This window comes from Zea mays, chromosome 2 (assembly GCF_902167145.1).
Source record: "Zea mays cultivar B73 chromosome 2, Zm-B73-REFERENCE-NAM-5.0, whole genome shotgun sequence".
NCBI lineage: Eukaryota > Viridiplantae > Streptophyta > Magnoliopsida > Poales > Poaceae > Zea > Zea mays.
The window spans coordinates 67,009,908-67,036,093 of NC_050097.1; the positions used below are offsets into that span (position 1 = coordinate 67,009,908).

The window sequence follows — 26,186 nt, forward strand, 5'->3', positions numbered from 1 at the left end:
AATTTTAAAAATCTGATCTATATTTTTTGATTCTAGAATTTTTAAACCTCAAATAGATCGAACCAATTTCTAGTGTCATTGAAGGGATCAGTATAGATTTTAGTAGCATTGGAGAGATTGACTTTAAATTGAACTAACGGTGTTAGCTCCAAACTAACGGTAATGATATTCAAGGGATTAAAATTTAAATTTGAAGACATTGAAGGGAAGCTATAAATTCTGATGGCATTAAAGGGATTGGTATAAGTTTTAATGGCATTGAAGGGATTTTCTCTTTAATTTAACGGTACATTCTCACCACTGCATGCTTGTTCTCGTCTCCCTTTAAATTTTGCCATAAACACTGAATTATTCAATTTGCACTTCACAATCAATTAATCATGGTAGCAAAAATCATGCTTAGAAGAGTACTAGCACACGAATCATGGCAAGAATCATGCTTTAAGGGTGCTATCACAGGCCACAGAGATAATGCAACCAACAACCATAGTTTAACTCTCACAAATGGTGCCAGTGGCGGCTACCTAGAGTGCAGGAATGGCCAACCTAAACTCTGGAATACGGTCACGAAGAGGTGGGGAAACAATTGAGGTAGTGAAAACAGGTAACTGCTGGAAGAAACGGAAACAGAAACCAACAGCTACACAGAATATTTCTGCAGTACCACAATACATCTAATGCATGCCCAAACTCTGCTATCTTCAATGTTCAACCCGGCTTGAACCACAAGCAGATACTGTCGAATCTTCGTACTGTACTTGTATCATTCCTCACAGTTCATGTCTTTATGCGCACCACAAACGAACCTGTCATCAAGAACACGATTTAGATAACTGCCATGAGTTCACATAAGGCAAAACCAAAATCCATGCAATAGGCACTGAAAATATGAAATGGAGCAGCAGCTTTCTGTCAGTGTAGAGTGAACGAAGAGATGGGCACGGAAGGATCTCAAAAGTGGTTGAAGTAGAAGAAAGCAAGGATCCAACAAGATTTCCTTTGGAATGGCAGGGAACACTGCTGCCACTTGATTCAACCGGAGCCTAAATTACGTCACAACGATGTGTTCTTCGGAGGCTTGGAGGCCCCTGCTTTGATGTTTCAATTATAAAAATGAAATTTTCCATATAACTCAATCGAGATTGTTTAAACATTTAGAACATTTTCACAGCTGAAACTGAATGGAAATTAAAGGATCATAACAGAAAAAGGGTTTGAATAAACACTAGAAATAATCAAGGAATAGCATGAAAACAGCACATATCGTACTTCCACAAAACTAAAAGAATATGCTAAGATCAGTACTGAGTGTACAGACCTATAGAACCAAAATTAGTTGTCCATGTCTCCATGGGTACCAATAGAGAATATGCACTCTTGGGCAATGAGTCAATGATGGTAACAGGCATGGAACATACCAAATCTGAAGGTCACAACCATATCATAGGCAACAACTTATCTAGTCGGTTCCGAGTATAAAAAGGCAATCAATCATCCACGATTTATCTACCCCCTCCATTCAAGATTATAAGACGTTTTGGCTTTTCTAGACAGCTTTGCTATGCACTTAGATATACACTAAAAAAATGGTGTGGCACCCTCTCTATCTCAGCCGTTGCATGTGATTGCCCCCATCAACTTTAACGAAAGAAAGGTTAATAGTGGCATAGTAAAAAAAAATATTTACAGCAGATAGAACTGGTTGTATATCGGATTTCTATCATTCTATGTAGTACCACATGGTATTGTGTTGCAGATTGGTGTATACCTGGTTTTTTTGTAATATAACTTTGTATTCCAGATCACTTTGTACTTTAATTAATGGATTATAAAGCTCCGCTTTATCTTTTACATATTATTTGGCCTTACGAAATTATATGTGCCTTATAGACATCAGGCTATCTATATATGGAACGCAGGTACCATGGTGTGCAACTGAAAATTATGGAACTATACCATGAGTAGTTCAACAGAGTAGAATGAACTCCATACAACAACATAAACACATCATTTTAGTTCACAGAAGTTACACAGGTACATATTTCATTTTTTACAGGACTGTCCAGCTGTTTGCTGCCATTAGTCTCTGTTTGAGCAGCTTTTCAGAATTCAATCCAACGGTGTTGGATAAGCAGGGCGCAAAAATGCATAATCCATACACTATGTCTAGATAGACTAGATACATGGTACAAGTATCTAGAAAAGTCAATGTGTCTTATAATTTAGAATGGAGGTAGTAGTTTCAACAATCCAGTCTTCTAACATTCCACTTCGTATAGCCCTCGCTACTAGATTACATATTGTAGTAGTATCTTAAATCGAACTTCCTACATCATGACAATCAATGGGAAATAAGCACCATACTTGGGTACTTGTTTGACTCCAGTGGTTGATATAAGATATGAAACAGATCATCAAAAGATGAAAATTAACCATGTGCCAAAAGGTCATAGAAAAAGCATAGCTGAACTTACATGCTGGAAGGTTTGACATGTCAGCAGAGACAGAACACGAAATTCCTAAGTTGGTCAAGGCACCTCTTATCAACCCGCATGGGAAATACAGAAGCATGGTAGTCGTTTGGGCTGCAGTATCACCCAATGCTGCAGAATCATTTTCAGTTGAATCTGTGTTCTCTGTACGTGGATCTAGAGAAACACGAGTAAGCCACCGAAAACGGTTATCTTGAAGGACAAAGGTACCCTGCGTGTACAATAGTCAAGAGATGTCAGTGTTTAACAAGAAGGGGAAAAAAGTAGGAGGTGTTTCTGCATCACCCTGTGATTTGTTTTCAGATTGTCAATCTGCTTCTTGAACAGCTCTGACCAAAAATCTTTGCAGATAAACTTGATTGCTTCAAGATGATCACTAAATCGAGGGCGCTCCATGGTATATCTGAATATGAACAATAAATTTGGTTGAGTCTGCAGATGTACATGCATTGGAGTGTTGCACTGACCAAAAAAAATAATCACACAGAAAACTGACAGATCTGCAGAGCATAAAATATTGTGCCTGAGACATTACAGGCAGAGAGGCCTTGTTCTCTAAAAAAGTAAAGCACGGCATAACAGTAAACATGTATGCAAAGTTACAAAAAATATAATCAACCACCAAAATAAGATGATGACATATAAAAAAAAGAATAGAACATATTATTAAAAAAAGAAACTCTTACAAATTAGAATAAAGACCATCTAAAAATCAGATAGATAAATTTCTGAACTTCAAAATTGATGCAATAATTTGTTTGGTACTCTCCTCCACCCATAAAGAGTTTATATTTAGCATTCAAAAATTGCCCCGCAAAGAGTTTACATGGAGATTGAACCTGGTTAATATCAAAAGCAGTAAACATATTATAGTTACAAGCAAATGAGATATCATCATAGTAAGTGTTAAAGTTAAAGACACATGTGGTGAAGGCAATGTTCCATTTATTAACTTGACCTAAAATTGTTCATTGAACAGTATAAGAACATAAGAAATGCAGTTCATCAATCCAGTGTATGATATATTCCAGTAAGGACTTATTATGCAGTTTGCACGAAAGTATTAACTATGGCTGCCAATGGTTTCAGAGGAAACATGTCACATTATCAGCCATGGTATTATAAGATGTGTGAGAAAAGAATGTGGCTATGAAATACAGATGGTTCTAAACTCCCAGTCAGCCTGCTCCATGTTGAAATCCCAAAAAAAGCATCATTCAAATTTCCCTCAACAATTACAACCACATGTCAAAAGTACAAAAATATACAAATAATTTTAATAACCAGAAAGGTGAGTACTTAGTTTGCTCGATAGTTCCGTAAAGCTAGACCTCATGGAGTTAACAAATTTGCTTCAAGGGATAAGCGGCAATCCAAATTGCTCCTCAACTAATAAAATGTTAGGTACTCGGTAAAGTTCATAAGTCATATTTGAAGGTGGCGACAATAATAGATAGAGCATTCATGGTGCGTATGAACCCTTCAAATTAGGTTCGAAGTACAACTAACTCAGTTTTTGAAATAGGCAAATGTGGCACAGCCCAATGATCAAACATGTCAAACAGAAATCTTTAGGAACCTCAACAGTCGACAGTACTAGCATCCATGGAATGGTGGAATAGAATCTTTTAACTTGATTTAGGTAAATGGTTCAGTAACTTAACTATATGAAAAGAATTTTTACCATCTGTGTCCCTGATTAGACATGTGCTCGGTTGATATAAATGACTAGCATTTATAGATAGCTAGACCGTTGTGGAACAATATTTGCGCCTTTTTACAAGAAAGCATGATACTTTAGGTTAACACCTTAACTTACTGAAAATGTGTGACTTGGATGACGATCATTAATTGAGTAGTTCTTGCCCTAGAACAATCAGTTCTTGCCCTAGTACAATCAGTTCTTGCCCTAATACAGATTAAAATGGTGGTGGTTTGGACAGCCAGGCGGAAATTTCATTCATGTAAGGTTCCCAAAAGGCACTTGAACCATGAGGTGGCTGGATTGTAATACCAAATCTAAGAGCCTGTGCCAACTAGACCTCAACTAAGACAACATTTTGAGATTTACCTATATCAGTAACAAGAACCACACTAGGATGACAGATCATTGGTTAAGGTTTGGACTTGGAACCTGAGTAAAGAATTGAACATAACGGGAGAAAAAAAATTGTTTCTGGTTGTACCTCTCAGAGAGCTGGTGCCCGACTTGGAAGCCGATGGCCTCGATGCGGCGGGCAGCAAGCTCTGGTTTGGCGGTGTAGAGGCCACCGCAGTAGACTGCCACCATCTCCATGACCACCGCATCAACACAGCTCTCTGCGATAGCCATCAGGTCTATCAAGGATGCCTAAATTTGTAAATGAAGAAATAATATTAGGGACTTTGTAATTCTGAATTTTCTAGCAAATTAGAAAGGAGACTTTAACACAACTTGCGTTGCATAAATAGAGAGAAGCAAAATTTAAAAGGCAAGTTTGAAAAAAAAAATCAATAATCAGATCTCTGACAATATAATCAAGGATTAAAATTAATCAAAATATTATAAATTTACAGCTAAAGAAATCCTTGGGATTGACTTGCATGCACAGTAACCAACTCATGTTACCTAGCAGAACATCAAGGCCAAACATTTGATGTCATCAGCCAAGTGAGGCTCAACTACCACATTAAATGACAAACAGTAATTATTGTTTGAGCTGCTAGAAATGTCATACAAAGATGTGTATTTTTGTGCAAATAAGATTTCAGGTGAAAGAAACATCATCTTTTGCCATCTGAGCATTCAGTTCTGAATGAGGCAAAAATATGAATAGATCTGATAATCACAGCCCCCAAAGTGTTTATGATTTTGAACTTCTGGGCTTCTTTTTTCTTCTTGTTCAAGCAGTATCAAAAGTTTTCATTGGCTGTTGTTTCCAAAATCTGATATAGCCATAATATTCACCTCCACGGTTGCATGATCTAAGTTTCTCGAAGAATGAGTGAATTTGGACAGACTGAGGTGAATAACTTATGCACATAACGAGATAGACAACAGATCCACACGGAAATCTAACAACGACACACGAGTGAACAATCCCAACAACTAGCAACCAACATACCTAGCCACCGCCTCATATTCACACGACAACCAAATCCACGCCCACAACCGCCGCCTAGCTCTATGTTGAATATATGTCCAAGAGGCAATCATGATCCAGAAGAACGCTAATGGACCTTGAGGGTAAAAGTCTATTAGCATGGGTCAAATACACATGAATGACTAGCGTGCTAGAGAGAATCATCTTAGCTGCCACGTTTCTCTTCCAACAGTTGTGGACATCCAAGACACTACCACCGTTTCTCTCGCTATGCGTGCGGTGCTAGCACACTGGCATCACAATGTTTCGTCCTCACACGTGTGGCCGGTGTTTCATTCCCGCACGTATGGATACTATAAAGACGTTGTTGTTGTTGCTACAGTATTGATCAGCAACGAGCTTGAGAAGCATGAATGAATGTGTTACTGCTGATGGTAAGCGAGAACTATCGACGCAGTCTTCTTCAACTACGCTGCACATCTATGGCAACAGTCCATAATCCTCTACTCATATTCTATCTTGATTGAACGTGATAGATATACTAGCTTATTTCTAAACTATGATCTCTCCCAACTCTCGATAACTCAAACTTGGGGCGCTAGTAGGAAGTCCCACGATCACTCTGAATTCCAAAACTAGCACAATGAAATTAAAAGAACACAGATCTGGCAGGGAACCACCGGAAACCGTGTGAAGCAAGATCTAGCCCCAAACCGTGGGGCACCAACAGTGGGATCGAGGGCCAAGCGCAGCGATTGGGAGGCAATGTCAAGACTCAGGACCGGTCGAATAGGGTGTGTAGTTGGCCCCATCTAGATCTACTTAGGATATCTTCAGCAGTCTTACCCCATCTCCTATTTCAAACTCCACTCTGTAAACAGTGCAATCTACAGTGCAAAACAGCGTTTTGCACGATCATATACATCATCTGCTGGCTTGGCTTTTCTAGATCTAGCAAGGGAAGCCACTTCTTAAAAAAGTCGTATATCGAAAAAGCTATGTGTTTGAAGTCTTCTTAGGTAGGCGCACATGTAAGTGAGTTAGAGCACACACTTGCACGAGAAGAGTGTAACGAGGCGCTCCTCAGCAGGCACAAAGCAGAGGTCGGCGTGGCGATGGGTCAATTTGCAGTGCAGGACATCAATTTGGCTAGAGACATGTCGAACTGCTATGCACCGCGTCGATCTACTCGGAGACGACTCCATTTACGGCACACGGCATCGATTCAACGAAATCAAGGGCGGTGAGGTGAACGATGGCACCAGTGACGACGACTCGCATAGGTGAGCACACACGTCTGATCTGCATGGGTGGTTATCGTCTTCTTCCTCTCCACCGATCTACTGCCGTTTCTTGGCCTCGCCTTCTGCAAACTCCAATACGTAAACAGTGCAGTCTACACTCTACAATGCAAAACAAAACACTACCATATGTATGCTCTACTGAGCATGGTCTAAGACGGTCTAAATTTCCCCGTCTAAGGCCTCGTTTGGCACCAAGTGGCTAATAGCCTAGGGAAGGGAAGCCCCAGCGTGGATCTAATTGGCTTTTCCAATCCACTTTGTTTCCCAGGGCAGTTTTTCCCTCTCCCTTGCTGCTGTTTGGAAGCAGATGTCCAGACAGTTTTCCCCTGTTGTTGCTAGCCCAGCGAGTACTGCTCGGTATGGGGATACAATCTCTGCATGCAAACTGAACTGATGCAAACACGCCATCAGTTTCCAATCTCTGCATGCAAACTGAACTGAGCCAGTCTCTGCATGAAAACTGCTCGGTTCAGCTCAGTTCAGTTTGTATATGATTCAAAACTGGTGATACTTGAAAGAAGCAAGATACATCTATCAGCTCAACATGCAGAGTACTAACTGGTCATTGAAATATTGCATGGTCTTGAAGAGGATGTTCTTGAAATTAACCAAACCAAAAAAACAATGAGCTATCTATTGTCTCGCAATATAGTAAATTGAACAAAAAAACATGACTGCTTGTTGGATAGCAAAACAGTATATTGGCATGGCTTGTTGGATAGCAGTAGAACAGAATGCGACCACAAAAAATGACTGCTTTAGCTAACATGACTGATTGAAAAGGACAGCACTTGAGAGCCTCTTGTGATAGCATCAATCAGCTAAGACCATGACGGTAAAATGGCTACAAAAAATGACAAAGTATGAATTGAACCTCTACAAAAAGTGACAAGGAAATGCACAATCAGAATTAAATAAAAGTCAGAATTGAATGCATTTGATGTTCTACACATCAAACAGCAGGAATAACTCAATGGTGATGCTAAGAATATCAAATTACACAATGTGGAGTCTATAAGTGCTGATAAATTTGAGATTCAACAAAAATGAAATGTTTAGTTATTCACATATGATATATATATATATATATATATATATATATATATATATATATCACTCAAAAAAAAGTGTGGTCTTAATCTTGTCGTACTTCCAGAAACAGTATATATTATATATTCATGAGCACAGATGCATAAAAACCACCAGCTTAGTTACTCTGCAAGCCAAATTCGATCTCAAAAACTGTGATTGATATTCTAAGGGCAAAAGAAAAATCAACTCAAATTGATCCATGGCTAGAAGCTTATGTGTAATCTTTCTCATTTTCTTTTTTTCTTGAAGTTTTGTACCAGGTTTCATTTACATCTTTTAATAAAGCACGGCAGAGGATAGAACCCCTCCTGTTTTCCTTCAAACAAAAAAATTACCAAGTAGAAATCGGAGTATAGGCCATTCTCTGTCCACGTCAAACTGACTTTGTCCAGCTCAAACTCATGAATCCCGCGGGAAGCAAACACAGGAGCCTCCTTGTTGGATCTCCAAATCATGCTTATTAAAGCGTCGCTTAAGCGACGTTTAAGCGTCGCTTAAACGCTAAAACGTGATTAGGGACTAAAACTTCAGCATGTTTTACGAAATAGGTGTTGAACGTCCGTTTTGGACGTTTAAGCGTCCTCTGAGCGTCTGAAACACGTTTTACGGCGTTTTGGACGTTTTACGGACGTTTTAGATGTAATGGGCCTTCCTGGGCCGTCCTCAAACCCTACACGTCCTCAGCCGCGCCAGCCGCCTAGCCGTCCTCAGCCTGCAGCCACTACAACGTCGCCCAGACTCCAGAGTCTAGAGCCGCCAGGACGCCAGGTACGCCGCTGGGCGCCGGCCCCCTCCTCCCTCTTCCCTCTGCAGTCTGCACAAACGCGACGCGGCGCAGACCGCAGAGAGCTCGCCAGCTCGGTCCCCTCCTGGCCTCCTCGCAAAGCCGCCAGCCTCCGCGCAGAGCGCACAAACCCAAGGCGGCACCGGCCCCCTCCTCCCTCTTGCGCAAGCCCCACTGTGCTGCTCTGCTCTCTGCGCAAGCCCCACTGCGCTGCTCTGCGCAAGCCACCAGTGCAAGCCGCCGCCCGCCAGTGCCCAGTGAATTTCTATTTGATGTGTTGATTTTGCTCACATTGAATCAGTCTCTATTTGCTGACAGTGAATTTCAATGGCAACAAATTGTGTGGTTGAACTTGATCTGTTTGTTTTTATGCTAATGTTATTTGGTTTGTGAACTCAACTTATGTAATATGTATGAACTTATTCTATATTTGAAATTCTATGTCAAGTCTGAAAAAACGTGTCAACGTTCGTTTAAACAATGAAAAAGTTAGTTCATAACGTTTTACCGCTTTAATAAGCATGCTCCAAATCTTCATCAAGAATGCGTGGCACAGATCAGGCTAGAACCGCGACCGGGTGAGATGAGATCCGTACCCTACACAGATGGACCGTGTCCAGGGGAACGAGGGGCAGAGGGAAGGGAGATGGAGGATGCGAGGAACGCACTCACTCTCTGCCTGCGAGAAGTCGGCGACGCGGAGCGCCCAGATGGCCAGATGTCGAAGAATCCAGACCAGACGGAGGCGAGGCCTAGCGCGGAGGGCGGCGGCTCCCGAGCGGATGGAGGCAGTGGAGGCGGACGTGCGCGGATGTAGGCAGCGGAGTCGGCGTGCGATGGAGGAGGCGGAGGCGGCGCGGCGAAGGCGGCGGACGGGCTCGAGTCTGTCACGGCCCGTGGCCGCCGGGACGTGAGCGCGCGGCCGCCGTTGACGGTGTCGAACGACAGCGATTCGGTGGAATTTTGTTCACAAAGAAATTTGGAATTATGCTATGAGAATTAGATTTCGTCACTTTACGATTATTTAGAGGGATTTCGAGCGTAGCCGCTATAATACCATTAATAATTATATCTATATATCTACTTCTCTATTATCTCTACTATAAAGCATCAGTTTCAACGATTGTCCCACATCATCTTTTTACAAATAACTCCTCACAGCAATTTCAAATTAACTCGTTGCACGTAAAACAATACAGGAGGTGTGGTTTGAACTCATGCCCTGATGGAAGAAGGACATAAAACATTAGGTGAATCTGTCTAACCAATAGAATATCATGCTCAAATGTTTTTAATATTGAATATAAATTGTATATATATGTATATACGTTTTTTTTAAATAAAAGAATATAATCTTGTCGGGTCGGGCCAGCACTACGGACCGAGGTTATAGCTCAAGCACGACACAACTTTTTGGCTCTTGTAAGCATTAGGTCGTTTCTGAGACCACATTGACGCAATGAACTCCATGGTGTTTGAGATTGCTGAATTGGATGAAGGAATAATGATTTGTCACACTAACAGTAAAATGAAATGTTATTTGTTAGTTTTAAATGTTAGTAATTGCTACGAAATAACATAATTTATATGGAGCACATCTGGTTTTTATTGATGTTTGACTTTAGCAATCACTTCATATTTTGATCTATCTTTTTTATAAGTTTGAGTTCATGTGACTTATTTTAGAAATTTGACCTCACGGATTTTCTCTTATTTGGTCTCTATATGGTGAAATTATGTCATTCTATAATCTCTGTTTGTTCAGTTAGTCGTTGTGAACTCTCTTCTAATCACTCACTTCATTGGTCGTGTTGTACCAAGACATATTGGATGGAGTAAACAATAATATCAGTTAGCCAAATCAAAAAAAAATATGGAGAGCGGAGATAATCAATAAAAAATCTTGAATTTTTTTGGTGGATAGTTTACGTTGGTATTGTTGTAAGTCGTCGCAACGCACGGGCAACCGACTAGTCATTAAAAAATGGTAACTTTAGATATATATATTATTGACTCATTAAAAGATTGTAACTTTAGATATATATTATTGACTCTGCATGTCGTTAACTCATGTGAACCACACATGTATGTGAGATAGTAATGGTATATATCTAAATTTATAACCTTTTAATGATACAGATCCAAATTTTTCCAATAATAAAATGAAAAAAGGATTAGATACAATTACGCGTCGAGCACTCAGTCATCATCGACAAACCATTCGAGTGTGCGCCAGCGTCGACCGGAGGGCAAGGGAAGGCGCAGGCGACGCGGCGTGCGTACACGATGCGAGTAGCCTCTCCTCTTGTCGCTAGATCGTTGTCGTCTCGCTTAGCTTGTGGAATGAAGGCGTCATCAAGGTCTGATGCGAACGCGACTACGGCTTTCGGTGGTGCTCCTCTCCTACTCCATGGTGCTCCTCTCCTACTCCCTCTTCTTTCTCGCTGGCATCTTCGACTCGCTCCTCTTCATCCAGGTACTGAGGTACGTGACGGTAAGCCCTACGCCACGTTCCGATTCGTAGCTTCCTTGTAGCGCCGCTCATGATCTAGGCAGTACAGCGGTGATCCGGAGGAGCCGAACATGTCGGCACCAAGGGAGCGGCTTCTAGAGGCGACATGGTCAGAGATGCCTTACAGCAAAGTCTAGCGAGGCTACGCCGCCCCAATTCCATCGTTGCTTGTTTCGTCAAACATCATGATCCCATACCAGGTGTATTCAATCCTTTTTTGTTTTATTAAATGGTGAAATGGCATTATAGTGGTTATGTCGTGTTTGATAATAGCATTCGGACGAAGCCTTTCAAAATAATGGCAAAGTGTCGAAACCCACTTCTCATAATGGTATAATTCTAAATTTCTCTTGTTCACGTTATTTCATTGCATATTGTAAGAGTTTGTATTACAACACTTTATGGCCCCGTTTGTTTCAGCTTTTCAACTTCTGGCCAAGATAAAATAGTGGGCAATGGAAAATAGTGACATCATTTTTTTCGAGGCCACAAGGCTATTGTGTGGCTATAGCGCAGTTATAGCAAATAGAGGATTTATAAAAAAACATACAAAATATGCATGATTTATGTAAAAAAATGTAGAAGTCAAGATATTTGACTAAGACCAATATTTTCTAAGGCTCTATGAGACTAGAGACAGTACACAATACATGATTCATGGAGTTCAAGTGTTAGATACTTCAATAACATAGTTAGGCACTAGATAGGTAATTGCACAATATGATAATTAATAGGTTTACTTAGTTCTAAATACTAGAGTAGTAAAGAATTTACCATCTCGCTAACATGATAACAACACAATACCATAATTTAATACATACCAAAAAAAACTTACTAGTGCAATCTATTGATCAAGCATAGAGTCATCTGAATAAGAAGAATGAACACTTGAGCACTATTGATCCATGTCAATATCATGTGCATCATCTTATTATGTATAAAGCAAGTTTAGGTTGTTATGTATAAAGCAAGTTTAGATTTATCTTCATTACAAAATTAATATCATTGAGCTTCCTCATCCTTCTTCATTACATTCATTATTTTTTTGGCCCATCAAGAAAAATATAAATAGTGTGGCTATTTAGCGCTAAAGCTACTACATTTAGGGGAGCTAAATCGGGCTATAGCAAGTGTAGCTAAAATAGCGTCTAAAAGTGAAATATCGTAGTTTTAGGTCCTCCAAGAGGCCATAGCGCCGCTATAGCCCGCTATTTTAAACCCTGCTTCTGGCCACCAAAAGCTGTTACGGACTACCAAACACACTACTTTTTAGACTGCTTTTGTAAGAATCGCTTTGGTGAAAACTGTTCAAAATCAACGTGAACATACAATCGACCAAGTCGTCGTGATAGTATAAATCTATTACTTTCTAGATCCTAAACCCTATGAACCCTTTCATCTTCCTCCGCAAGTAATCCCTACGGTACTCAAATTCTCCCCACGACCAGATTCTCAGAAAAACTGGTCAGAAAAAAAACTAAAACAAACAAGCCCTATATATGTGAACTGGGTCGGCCTACGACCATCGTCACCCACACACACGACGTACTCGACCCAAACACCTTGCTGCAGAATTTAAAATGCATTTCCAATTAAAAGGAAAAGAAAAGCTATTTTGCGCTCGGTCTCCTGGCTTTCTCAACTATTTTCTCTTTCATTTATGCCCTCGGGCTTCTATTCACCTGGGTCGCTGATAGTGCAAAAGGGCCCTCAAGTTTTTAAGGCTCTCAACTCGCGCTCCCTCCTCCCCTCGCGGGAATAGTGCTTAGAGCAACGACGAGAAATTACGGCTTACCTGGCACGATAGCGTGTCGGGGGCTGGGTCGTGGAGCTTCGGGTTGGTCAGGCAAACTCGAGGGAGGCGGTGATCGGCCGACGGTGAGCAGAGCAAGCCGGTCCACGGGCGCGGGCAGGTGTAGGTCGCCGGCGAGCTTCAATCCGGGGGCCTGGTGCGATAGATGAAAGTCGCCTAGAGGGGGGTGAATAGGGCGAAACTGAAATTTACAAAGTTAATCACAACTACAAGCCGGGTTAGCGTTAGAAATATAATCGAGTTCGCGAGAGAGGGTGCAAAACAAATCGCAAGCGAATAAAGAGTATGACACGCGGATTTGTTTTACCGAGGTTCGGTTCTCGCAAACCTACTCCCCGTTGAGGAGGCCACAAAGGCCGGGTCTTTTTCAACCCCTTCCCTCTCTCAAACGGTCCCTCGGACCGAGTGAGCTTTCTCTTCTCAAATCAACCGGGAACAAAACTTCCCCGCAAGGACCACCACACAATTAGTGTCTCTTGCCTCGGTTACAAGTGAGTATTGATCACAAGAAAGAATGAGAAAGAAGAAAGCGATCCAAGCGCAAGAGCTCAAAAGAACACAACAAATCACTCTCACTTAACACTAAAGCTTTAGTGGAGTTGGGAGAGGATTTGATCACTTGGGTGTGTCTTGTATTGAATGCCTAGCTCTTGTAAGTGGTTGGAAGGTTGAAAACTTGGATCTCTTGAATGTGGGGTGGTTGGGGGTATTTATAACCCCAACCACCAAACTAGCCGTTTGGTGGAGGCTGTCTGTCGCATGGTGCACCGGATAGTCCGGTGCACACCGGACAGTGTCCGGTGCGCCAGCCACGTCACCAGGCCGTTGGGTTCCGACCGTTGGAGCTCTGACTGCTAGGCCCGCCTGGATGTCCGGTGGCACACCGGACATGTACTGTAGAGTGTCCGGTGCCCCACTTCGCGCGTGCCTGACTTCTGCGCGCTCTGGCGCGCATTTAATGCTTCTGCAGGTGACCGTTGGCGCGAAGTAGTCGTTGCTCCGCTGGCTCACCGGACAGTCCGGTGTGCACCGGACATGTCCGGTGAATTATAGCGGAGCGAATTCCCGAAGCTGGCGAGTTCCAGAGTCGCTCTCCTCTGGGGCACCGGACACTGTCCGGTGTACACCAGACAGTCCGGTGAATTATAGCGGAGCGCCTTTGGATTTTCCCGAAGGTGTAGAGTTCAGCGTGAAGTCCCCTGGTGCACCGGACACTGTCCGGTGGCACACCGGACAGTCCGGTGCGCCAGACCAGGGCTGCCTTCGGTTATCCCTTGCTCTCTTTGTTGAACCCAATTCTTGGTCTTTTTATTGGCTAAGTGTGAACCTTTGGCACCTGTATAACTTATAGACTAGAGCAAACTAGTTAGTCCAATTATTTGTGTTGGGCAATTCAACCACCAAAATCAATTAGGAAAATACGTGTAAGCCTAATTCTCTTTCAATCTCCCCCTTTTTGGTGATTGATGCCAACACAAACCAAAGCAAGTATAGAAATACATAATTGAACTAGTTTGCATAATGTAAGTGCACAGGTTGCTTGGAATTGAGCCAATATAAATACTTATAAGATACGCATGGATTGTTTCTTCAATTTTTGATATTTTGGACCACGCTTGCACCACTTGTTTTGTTTTTGCAAAATCTTTGTAAATCCTTTTCAAAGTCCTTTTGCAAATAGTCAAAGGTAAATGAATAAGATTTTGCAAAGCATTTTCAAGATTTGAAATTTTCTCCCACTATTTCAAATGCTTTTCCTTTGACTAAACAAAACTCCCCCTAGATGAAATCCTCCTCTTAGTGTTCAAGAGGGTTTTAAGATATCAATTTGAAAATTCTACTATCTCCCCCTTTGGAACTCAATAGGATACCAATTTGAAATTTCCAATTGAAAATCATTTTTAAAATTAGGTGGTGGTGCGGTCCTTTTGCTTTGGGCTCATGCTCTCTCCCCCTTTGGCATAAATCGCCAAAAACGGAATCATTAGAGCCCTCTTTAAACAATTTTCTCCCCTTTGGCAAATAGAACATATGAGTGAAGATTATACCAAAGACGGAGTCCTTTTGCTTTGGACTAAGGCTCTCTCCCTCAAAGATGGAGAGTTGCCCGAAGCGACGGCGAAGGATGAGTTACGGAGTGGAAGCCTTTGTCTTCGCCGAAGACTCCAATTCCCTTTCAATATTCCTATGACTTGGTTTGAAATTCACTTGAAAACACATTAGTCATAGCACATGAAAGAGACATGATTAAAGGTATATGAATGAGCTATGTGTGCAATTCAACAAAAGAAGTTCCTAGAATCAAGAATATTTAGCTCATGCCTAAGTTTGTTAAAGGTTTGTTCATCGAGAGGCTTGGTAAAGATATCGGCTAATTGATCTTTAGTGTTAATATATGAAATTTCGATATCTTCCTTTTGTTGGTGATCCCTTAAAAAGTGATACCGAATGGCTATGTGTTTAGTGCGGCTATGCTCAATAGGATTATCCGCCATGCGGATTGCACTCTCATTATCACTTTGGTTAATTTGTAACCGTAGTCCCTAAGGGTTTGCCTCATCCAAAGTAGTTGCGCGCAACAATGGCCTGCGGCAATGTACTCGGCTTCGGCAGTAGAAAGAGCTAAGGAGTTTTGCTTCTTTGAAGCCCAAGACACCAAGGATCTTCCCAAGAACTGGCAAGTCCCCGATGTGCTCTTTCTATTAATTTTACACCCCACCCAATCGACATCTGAATAACCAATCAAATCAAATGTGGATCCCCTAGGATACCAAAGCCCAAACTTAGGAGTATAAACTAAATATCTCAAGATTCGTTTTACGGCCGTAAGGTGAGCTTCCTTAGGGTCGGCTTGGAATCTTGCACACATGCATACGGAAAGCATAATATCCGGTCGAGATGCACATAAATAGAGTAAAGAGCCTATCATCAACCGGTATATCTTTTGATCCACGGACTTACCTTTCGTGTCGAGGTCGAGATGCCCATTGGTTCCCATGGGTGTCTTGATGGGTTTGGCATCCTTCATTCCAAACTTCCTTAGAATATCTTGAGTATACTTCGTTTGGCTAATGAAGGTGCCCTCTTGGAGTTGCTTTACTTGAAATCCTAAGAAATACTTCAACTCCCCCATCATAGACATCTCGAATTTTTGTGTCATGATCCTACTAAACTCTTCACATGTAGATTCGTTAGTAGACCCAAATATGATATCATCAACATAAATTTGGCATACAAACAAATCATTTTCAAGAGTTTTAGTAAAGAGTGTAGGATCGGCCTTTCCGACTTTGAATCCATTAGTGATAAGGAAATCTCTAAGGCATTCATACCATGCTCTTGGGGCTTGTTTGAGCCTATAAAGCGCCTTAGAGAGTTTATAAACATGGTTAGGGTACTCACTATCTTCAAAGCCGGGAGGTTGCTCAACGTAGACCTCTTCTTTGATTGGTCCATTAAGGAAGGCACTTTTCACGTCCATTTGATAGAGCTTAAAGCCATGGTAAGTAGCATATGCTAATAATATACGAATTGACTCAAGCCTAGCTACGAGTGCATAGGTTTCACCAAAATCCAAACCTTCGACTTGGGAGTATCCCTTGGCCACAAGTCGGGCTTTGTTCCTTGTCACCACACCATGCTCATCTTGCTTGTTGCGGAACACCCATTTGGTTCCTACAACATTTTGATTAGGACGTGGAACTAAATGCCATACCTTATTTCTCATGAAGTTGTTGAGCTCCTCTTGCATCGCCACCACCCAATCCGAATCTTGGAGTGCTTCCTCTACCCTGTGTGGCTCAATAGAGGAAACAAAAGAGTAATGCTCACAAAAATGTGCAACACGAGATCTAGTGGTTACCCCCTTATGAATGTCGCCTAGGATGGTGTCGACGGGGTGATCTCGTTGGATTGCTTGGTGGACTCTTGGGTGTGGCGGCCTTGGTTCTTCATCCTCCTTGCCTTGATCATTTGCATCTCCCCCTTGATCATTGTCGTCATCTTGAGGTGGCTCATTTGCTTGATCTTCTCCTTCATCAACTTGAGCCTCATCCTCATTTTGTGTTGGTGGAGATGCTTGCGTGGAGGAGGATGGTTGATCTTGTGCATTTGGAGGCTCTTCGGATTCCTTAGGACACACATCCCCAATGGACATGTTCCTTAGCGCGATGCACGGAGCCTCTTCATCACCTATCTCATCAAGATCAACTTTCTCTACTTGAGAGCCGTTAGTCTCATCAAACACAACATCACAAGAAACTTCAACTTGTCTAGAGGACTTGTTAAAGACTCTATATGCCCTTGTGTTTGAATCATATCCTAGTAAAAAGCCTTCTACAGTCTTAGGAGCAAATTTAGATTTTCTACCTCTCTTAACAAGAATAAAGCATTTGCTACCAAAGACTCTAAAATATGAAATATTGGGCTTTTTACCGGTTAGGAGTTCATATGACGTCTTCTTGAGGATTCAGTGTAGATATAACCGGTTGATGGCGTAGCAAGCGGTGTTGACCGCTTCGGCCCAAAACCGATCCGAAGTCTTGTATTCATCAAGCATGGTTCTTGCCATGTCCAATAGAGTTCGATTCTTCCTCTCCACTACACCATTTTGTTGTGGCATGTAGGGAGAAGAGAACTCATGCTTGATGCCCTCCTCCTCAAGGAAGCCTTCGATTTGTGAGTTCTTGAACTCCGTCCCGTTGTCGCTTCTAATTTTCTTGATCCTTAAGCCGAACTCATTTTGAGCCCGTCTCAAGAATCCCTTTAATGTCTCTTGGGTATGAGATTTTTCCTGCAAAAAGAACACCCAAGTGAAGCGAGAATAATCATCCACAATAACTAGACAGTACTTACTCCCGCCGATGCTTATGTAAGCTATCGGGTCGAATAGATCCATGTGTAGGAGCTCCAGTGGCCTGTCGGTCGTCATGATGTTCTTGTGTGGATGGTGAGCACCAACTTGCTTTCCTGCTTGGCATGCGCTACAAATCATGTCTTTCTCAAAATGAACATTTGTTAATCCTAAAATGTGCTCTCCCTTTAGAAGCTTATGAAGATTCTTCATCCCAACATGGGCCAGTCGGCGGTGCCAGAGCTAACCCATGTTAGTCTTAGCAATTAAGCAAGTGTCGAGTTCAGCTCTATCAAAATCTACCAAGTATAGCTGACCCTCTAACACTCCCTTAAATGCTACTGAATCATCACTTCTTCTAAAGACAGTGACACCTACATCAAAAAAGACAGTTGTAGCCCATTTGACATAATTGCGAAACGGAAAGCAAATTGTAATCTAAGGAATCTACAAGAAAAACATTGGAAATAGAATGGTCAGGTGATATAGCAATTTTACCCAATCCTTTGACCAAACCTTGATTTCCATCCCCGAATGTGATAGCTCGTTGGGGATCTTGGTTTTTCTCATAGGTGGAGAACATTTTCTTCTCCCCTGTCATGTGGTTTGTGCACCCGCTGTCGATGATCCAACTTGAGCCTCCGGATGCATAAACCTACAAAACATGTTTAGTTCTTGACTTTAGGTACCCAAATGGTTTTGGGTCCTTTGGCATTAGATACAAGAACTTTGGGTACCCAAACACAAGTCTTTGACCCCTTGTGCTTGCCCCCAACATACTTGGCAACTACCTTGCCGGATTTGTTAGTTAAAACATAGGATGCATCAAAAGTTTTAAATGAAATGCTATGATCATTTGATGCACTAGGAGTTTTCTTCTTAGGCAACTTAGCACGGGTTGGTTGCCTAGAACTAGATGTCTCACCCTTATACATAAAAGCATGATTATGGCCAGAGTGAGACTTTCTAGAGTGAATTCTCCTAATTTTGCTTTCAGGATAGCCGGCAGGGTACAAAATGTAACCCTCGTTATCCTGAGGCATGGGAGCCTTGCCCTTAACAAAATTAGACAATTTCTTAGGAGGGGCATTAAGTTTGACATTGCCTCCTTGTTGGAAGCCAATGCCATCCTTAATGCCAGGGCGTCTCCCTCTATAAAGCATGCTTCTAGCAAATTTAAACTTTTCGTTTTCTAAGTCATGCTCGGCAATTTTAGCATCTAACTTTGCTATATGATCATTTTGTTGTTTAATTAAAGCCATGTGATCATGAATAGCATCAATGTTAACATCTCTACATCTAGTGCAAATAGTAGTGTGCTCAACAGTAGATGTAGATGGTTTGCATGATTTTAATTCTACAATCTTAGCATGCAATATGTCATTTTTACTTCTAAGGTCGGAAATGGTAGCATTGCAAACATCAAAATCTTTAGCCTTAGCAAGCAATTTTTCATTTTCATCTCTAAGACTAGCAAGAGAAATGTTCAATTCTTCAATCTTAGCAAGCAAATCATCATTATCATTTCTAAGATTGGGAATTGAAACATTGCAAGCAATAGAATCAACCTTAGCTAATAAATTATCATTCTCATTTCTAAGGTTGTCTATAGTCTCATGGCAAGTGCGTAGCTCACTAGATAATTTTTCACATTTTTCAACTTCTAGAGCATAGGCATTTTTAACTTTAACATGCTTTTTGTTTTCCTTGATTAGGAAGTCCTCTTGGGAGTACAAGAGATCATCCTTCTCATGGATGGCACTAATTAATTCATTTAATTTCTCTTTTTGTTGCATGTTTAAGTTCGCAAAAAGAGTACGGAAATTATCTTCCTCATCACTAGAGGATTCATATCTAGTGGAGGATTTAGATTTAACCTTTTTCTTTTTGTCGTCCTTTGCCATGAGGCACTTGTGGCCGACGTTAGGAAAGAGAAGTCCCTTGGTGATGGCGATGTTGGCGGCGTCCTCGTCGTCGGAGGAGTCGCTAGAGCTTTCGTCGGAGTCCCACTCGTGACAAACATGGGCATCGCTGCCCTTCTTCTTGTAGTACCTCTTCTTCTCCTTTCTTCTCCCCTTCTTGTCGTTGCCCCTGTCACTGTCACTAGAAATAAGACATTTTGCTATAAAGTGACCGGGCTTACCACACTTGTAGCAAACCTTCTTGGAGCGGGGCTTGTAATCTTTCCCCCTCCTTTGCTTGAGGATTTGGCGGAAGCTTTTGATGACAAGTGCCATTTCCTCGTTGTCGAGCTTGGAGGCGTCGATGGGTGTTCTACTTGGTGTAGACTCCTCCTTCTTCTCCTCCGTCGCCTTAAATGCGACCGGTTGTGCTTCGGACGTGGAGGGACCGTCAAGCTCGTTGATCTTCCTTGAGCCTTTGATCATAAACTCAAAGCTCACAAAATTCCCAATTACTTCCTCGGGAGTCATTAGTGTATATCTAGGATTGCCACGAATTAATTGTACTTGAGTAGGGTTAAGGAAAATAAGTGATCTTAGAATAACCTTAACCACCTCGTGGTCATCCCATTTCTTGCTCCCGAGGTTACGCACTTGATTCACCAAGGTTTTGAGCCGGTTGTACATGTCTTGTGGCTCCTCCCTTTGGCGAAGACGGAAGCGACCGAGCTCCCCCTCGATCGTTTCCCGCTTGGTGATCTTGGTGAGTTCATCACCCTCGTGCGCGGTCTTGAGCACGTCCCAAACTTCCTTGGCGCTCTTTAATCCTTGCACCTTGTTGTACTCCTCCCTACTTAGAGAGGCGAGGAGTATGGTTGTGGCTTGGGAGTTGAAGTGCTCGATTTGGGCCACCTCGTCCTCATCATAATCCTCATCCCCTACGGATGGTACCTGTGCTCCAAACTCAACAACATTCCATATACTTTTGTGGAGTGAGGTTAGGTGATATTTCATTAAATCACTCCACCTAGCATAATCTTCACCATCAAAGGTTGGCGGTTTGCCTAATGGAACGGAAAGTAATGGAGTATGTCTAGAAGTACGAGGATAGTGTAAGGGGATCTTACTAAACTTCTTGCGCTCATGGCGCTTAGAAGTTACGGAGGGCGCGTCGGAGCCGGAGGTAGATGGCGATGAGGTGTCGGTCTTGTAGTAGACCACCTTCCTCATCTTCTTTTTCTTGTCCCCACTCCGATGCGGCTTGTGGGAAGAGGGTTTCTTCTCCTTCCCTTTCCCTTTGTTGCGGGACTCTACCGATGAAGCTTTCCCGTGGCTTGTAGCGGGCTTGTCGCCGGTCTCCATCTCCTTCTTGGCGTGATCTCCCGACATCACTTCGAGCGGTTAGGCTCTAATGAAGCACCGGACTCTGATACCAATTGAAAGTTGCCTAGAGGGGGGGGGTGAATAGGGCGAAACTGAAATTTACAAAGTTAATCACAACTACAAGCCGGGTTAGCGTTAGAAATATAATCGAGTCCGTGAGAGAGGGTGCAAAACAAATCGCAAGCGAATAAAGAGTATGACATGCGGATTTGTTTTACCGAGGTTCGGTTCTTGCAAACCTACTCCCCGTTGAGGAGGCCACAAAGGCCGGGTCTTTTTCAACCCCTTCCCTCTCTCAAACGGTCCCTCGGACCGAGTGAGCTTTCTCTTCTCAAATCAACCGGGAACAAAACTTCCCCGCAAGGACCACCACACAATTGGTGTCTCTTGCCTCGGTTACAAGTGAGTATTGATCACAAGAAAGAATGAGAAAGAAGAAAGCGATCCAAGCGCAAGAGCTCAAAAGAACACAACAAATCACTCTCACTTAACACTAAAGCTTTTGTGGAGTTGGGAGAGGATTTGATCACTTGGGTGTGTCTTGTATTGAATGCCTAGCTCTTGTAAGTGGTTGGAAGGTTGAAAACTTGGATCTCTTGAATGTGGGGTGGTTGGGGGTATTTATAACCCCAACCACCAAACTAGCCGTTTGGTGGAGGCTGTCTGTCGCATGGTGCACCGAACAGTCCGGTGCACACCGGACAGTGTCCGGTGCGCCAGCCACGTCACCAGGTCGTTGGGTTCTGACCGTTGGAGCTCTGACTGCTGGGCCCGCCTGGATGTCCGGTGGCACACCGGACATGTACTGTAGAGTGTCCGGTGCGCCACTTCGCGCGTGCCTGACTTCTGCGCGCTCTGGCGCGCATTTAATGCTTCTACAGGTGACCGTTGGTGCGAAGTAGCTGTTGCTCCGCTGGCTCACCGGACAGTCCGGTGTGCACCGGACATGTCCGGTGAATTATAACGGAGTGAATTCCCGAAGCTGGCGAGTTCCAGAGTCGCTCTCCTTTGGGGCACCGGACACTGTCCGGTGTACACCGGACAGTCCGGTGAATTATAGCGAAGCGCCTCTGGATTTTCCCAAAGGTGTAGAGTTCAGCGTGAAGTCCCCTGGTGCACCGGACACTGTCCGGTGGCACACCGGACAGTCCGGTGCGCCAGACCAGGGCTGCCTTCGGTTATCCCTTGCTCTCTTTGTTGAACCCAATTCTTGGTCTTTTTATTGGCTAAGTGTGAACCTTTGGCACCTGTATAACTTATAGACTAGAGCAAACTAGTTAGTCCAATTATTTGTGTTGGGCAATTCAACCACCAAAATCAATTAGGAAAATAGGTGTAAGCCTAATTCCCTTTCAATAGAGCTTCGAGGCAACGCTCGGGGAGCTCGTGGGGGCTTTGGTGAAGCTGCTCCCAAGCTCGGACTGAGCGGTGGAGGCTCGAACTGAGCGGTGGAGGCTCGGAGTGGTCGGTCCCCGTGCTCCAGCGGTAGTGATGGCTATTTTACCTAAACCTTTGACTTTACCTTGGTTTCCATCTCCGAAGATAATCATATCATGGGAATCCTTGTTCTTGATGTAGGAAGTGAACATCTTCTTCTCCCTCGTCATGTGGTTTGTGCATCCGCTATCAATAATCCAACTTGAGCCTCTGGATGCATAAACCTGCAAGGCAATTTTAATCTTGGGATTTAGGTACCCAACTCTTGTTGGGTCCTACAAGGTTAGTAACATAAGTCTTTGGAACCCAAATGCAAGTCTTACTCTTCTTGCATTTTGATCCCACATTGGAAGCAACAATTCTATTATTTTTATAATAAAGCACATAGGATGCATCAAAAGTACGAAATAGCATATACAGACCATGAGATGCAATCCTAACTTTAGGCGTATTATAAACAACATGAGACATATGGCATCTAGGTCTACTTCTACCATCAACATGAGAAGAGCTAGAAGCGGCAATCATGGCATGAGAAGCAAAATCGTCATAACGCACGGGTAAAGCAGCATGATCATTACACGTATCATGATGAGCAACATGTGAAGCATTCTTAACATGGACATGCAAGTAAGCATGGTTTTTCTTATCATGAAAAGAATATGAGCTACTAGCCAAAGGTGCCTTCCCTTTCTCCTTAATGATGTTGGAGTCATTTTGGCTCTTTAAGTCCTTGGTTCTCCTTTGGAAACCAAGTCCATCCTTAATGGAGGGATGTCTACCAATGGTAAAAGCATCCCTAGAAAATTTAATTTTATCACATTCATATTTGCATATTTTAAGTTGAGCATGAAGGTTGGCAATATCATCATTCAACTTAGCAATTATAGAGACATGATCATTGCAAGCATCTACATCAAAATCTTTACATCTATTGCAAATAGAAACATGTTCCAAGGATGAACTAGTGTCATTCAATTTTTCTATTTTAGCATTTAAATCAGCATTCACACTTTTAAGGCTAGAAATAGAATCATGGCAAGACATCTCAAAAGTTACCATTTCATTATTCTTAATTTCCAAAACAATGGATTTTTTCAATATTAACAAATTTATCATGTTCTTCATAAAGAATGTCCTCTTGCTTTTCTAACAACCTATCCTTCTCATTAAGAGCATAAATCAATTCATTAATTTTATCAACTTTGGATCTATCTAAGCCCTTAAATAGATCACTATAATCTAGATCATCATACAAATCCTCATAGCTAGAAGAAGTGTACTTGGAAGTATCTTGTGTATGTACCTTCTCCTCCTTTGCCATGAGGCATGTATGTCGTTCGTTAGGGAAGAGGGAGGACTTGTCGAAGGTGGAGCTGCAAGTCCTTCGTCGTCGGAGTCAGATGAAGAGCAGTTTGAATCTCATTCCTTGCCAACATGTGCCTCACCCTTTGCATTTCTGTAGTTCTTCTTCTTTTTCTTCTTACCTTTATTTTCTTATTCCTGGTCATTTTCATTACAGGGACATTGTGCAATAAAATGACCAGACTTACCACATTTGAAGCATGAACACTTTCCCCTTGATTTGTTCTTGTTGGGGCAGTCCTTGCGTCACTTCAATGCAGTCTTGAAACGTTTAATCACAAGCACCATTTCTTCCTCATTAAGTCCGGCAGCCTCCACTTGTGCTACCTTGTTTGGTAGCGTCTCTTGCTAGACAATGCCTTGAATGCAAAGGGCTGCAGCTCATAGAGAGGAAGAGGTCCATTGACGATGTCATCAACGTACCTTGCTTCTTTCACCATAATGTCCCCACTTACAAATTTCCCTAGAATTTCCTCGGGCGACATCTTGGTGTACCTGGGTTTTCATGAATAAGGTTTACAAGATGGGGATCAATTACGGTAAATGAACTTAGCATTAGTCTCACGACATCGTGATTTGTCCATCTTGTGCTTCCATAGCTTCTAGTCTTGTTCACTAGGGTCTTGAGCCTGTTGTATGTTTTAGTTGGCTCATCCCCCCTTTTCATGGCGAACCTCCCCGGCTCGCCTTCTACCAATTCCATCTTGGTGATCATGGTGGCGTCATTTCCCTCATGAGAGATCTTGAGGGTGTCCCATATCTGCTTGGTATTGTCCAAGTCACTAACTTTGTTATATTCATCCCTACATAGAGATGCTAACAAAACAGTAGTAGCTTGGACATTTTTTGTGAATGTGCTCATTGATAAACACAAGATTATCACTACTATCAAAGTGCATTCCATTTTCCACTATTTCCCAAATATTAGGATGAAGAGAAAATAAATGGCTACGCATTTTATGACTCCCAAATGAATAGTCTTCCCTATCAAAGTGAGGGGGTTTGCCAAGTGGAATAAACAATAAATGGGCATTTGAATTGTATGGAATGCGAGAATAATCAAAAGAATAATTTTGATTAGCCATTTTATTTTTTGAAAAGGAATCTTCGTCGTCGTCCTTTGGTGAAGAAGAGAAGGCATCGCTATCGTAGTAGATAATTTTCTTGATGTGCCTCTTCTTCTTCCCATCCTTCCTCTCATTGTTCGAGCCTGAGTCGGTGGGCTTGACACCTTTTGGCTCATCAATGTTGAGGGTCTCCTTATCTTTGTCATTGATCACAATTCGCTTGCCCTTAGGATCCATCTCTTCGGGCGGTTAGTCCCTTGATGAAGAGAACGACTCCAATACCAATTGAGAGTACCTTAGAGGGGGGTGAATAGGTGATCCTGCAATAATCAACTCTAAACAAGACAATCTTGGTTTATAATAAGTGCTAGTAGAACCAAAACCAAGTTGATGAACAGCAGACGCTCATGCGCCGAAGGTTCCCTAAGAACCATCACGGAAGACTGTCCAAGCTTCGGCGTCTTTTGTTACTTCTTCTCCCTGAGCCCCTGGTGTCCAATCAGCAATGAAGTCCGCTAACGCCTGAGACTGAATTGAGGATCTGTGTACATAATCAATAGAGAATTCATTGAGCTCGGCAGCCCATTTTCCAATCCTCCCAGTAGCTTCTCTATTCCTCATTATGTCCTTCAGAGGTTGCGACGAAGGAACAATTATATGATATGCTTGAAAATAATGCCGAAGCTTCCTAGAGGCCATCAACACAACATATAACACCTTCTCCAATTCTATATAATTTTTCTTTGATAAACTTAGAACTTCGGAGACGAAATATATTGGTGCTTGTTTTTTGACTTGGCCATCTTGCTTCTTCTGTACAAGCGCTGCACTGACTGCAGTTGAGAGGCTACTACATATAAGAGTAATGGAGCCCCTGGCGAAGGTGGAGTTAGAGTTGTAAAGTCTATCAAGTATTGCTTTAACTCTTCGAAAGCCCTTTGCTGAGCCGGACCCCATTGGAAAACTTCGGCTGACTTCAGTATTTCAAAGAATGGTAGATTCCTTTCTGCTGATCTGGATATAAATCTATTTAACGATGCTAGCCTTCCTGCCAACCGTTGGGCCCCCTTCTTTGTATTTGGCGGCTCCATCCGAAGGATA

At 42.4% G+C, this 26,186-nt stretch overlaps 1 protein-coding gene across 4 annotated transcripts; it reads right to left on the reverse strand.

Annotated features, from left to right (window-relative positions):
• Positions 1–348: 348 nt before the first annotated feature.
• LOC100283925 (uncharacterized) lies at positions 349–9,792 on the reverse strand. 4 transcript variants are annotated; one of them, XM_008669836.3, is made up of 5 exons: positions 9,424–9,792; positions 4,679–4,811; positions 2,778–2,895; positions 2,475–2,703; positions 349–806 (listed from the first exon to the last, which is right to left on the reverse strand). In XM_008669836.3, the coding sequence occupies exons 2-5, from the start codon at positions 4,786–4,788 to the stop codon at positions 778–780; spliced, it is 486 nt and encodes a 161-aa protein (XP_008668058.1). In that variant the 5' UTR covers positions 4,789–4,811; positions 9,424–9,792; the 3' UTR covers positions 349–777. The 4 variants fall into 4 exon arrangements, with proteins under 4 accessions (XP_008668058.1, XP_008668056.1, XP_008668057.1 ...); XM_008669834.2 differs by having other exon boundaries at positions 4,679–4,842; positions 9,428–9,785; XM_008669835.3 differs by having other exon boundaries at positions 9,428–9,744.
• Positions 9,793–26,186: the final 16,394 nt, after the last annotated feature.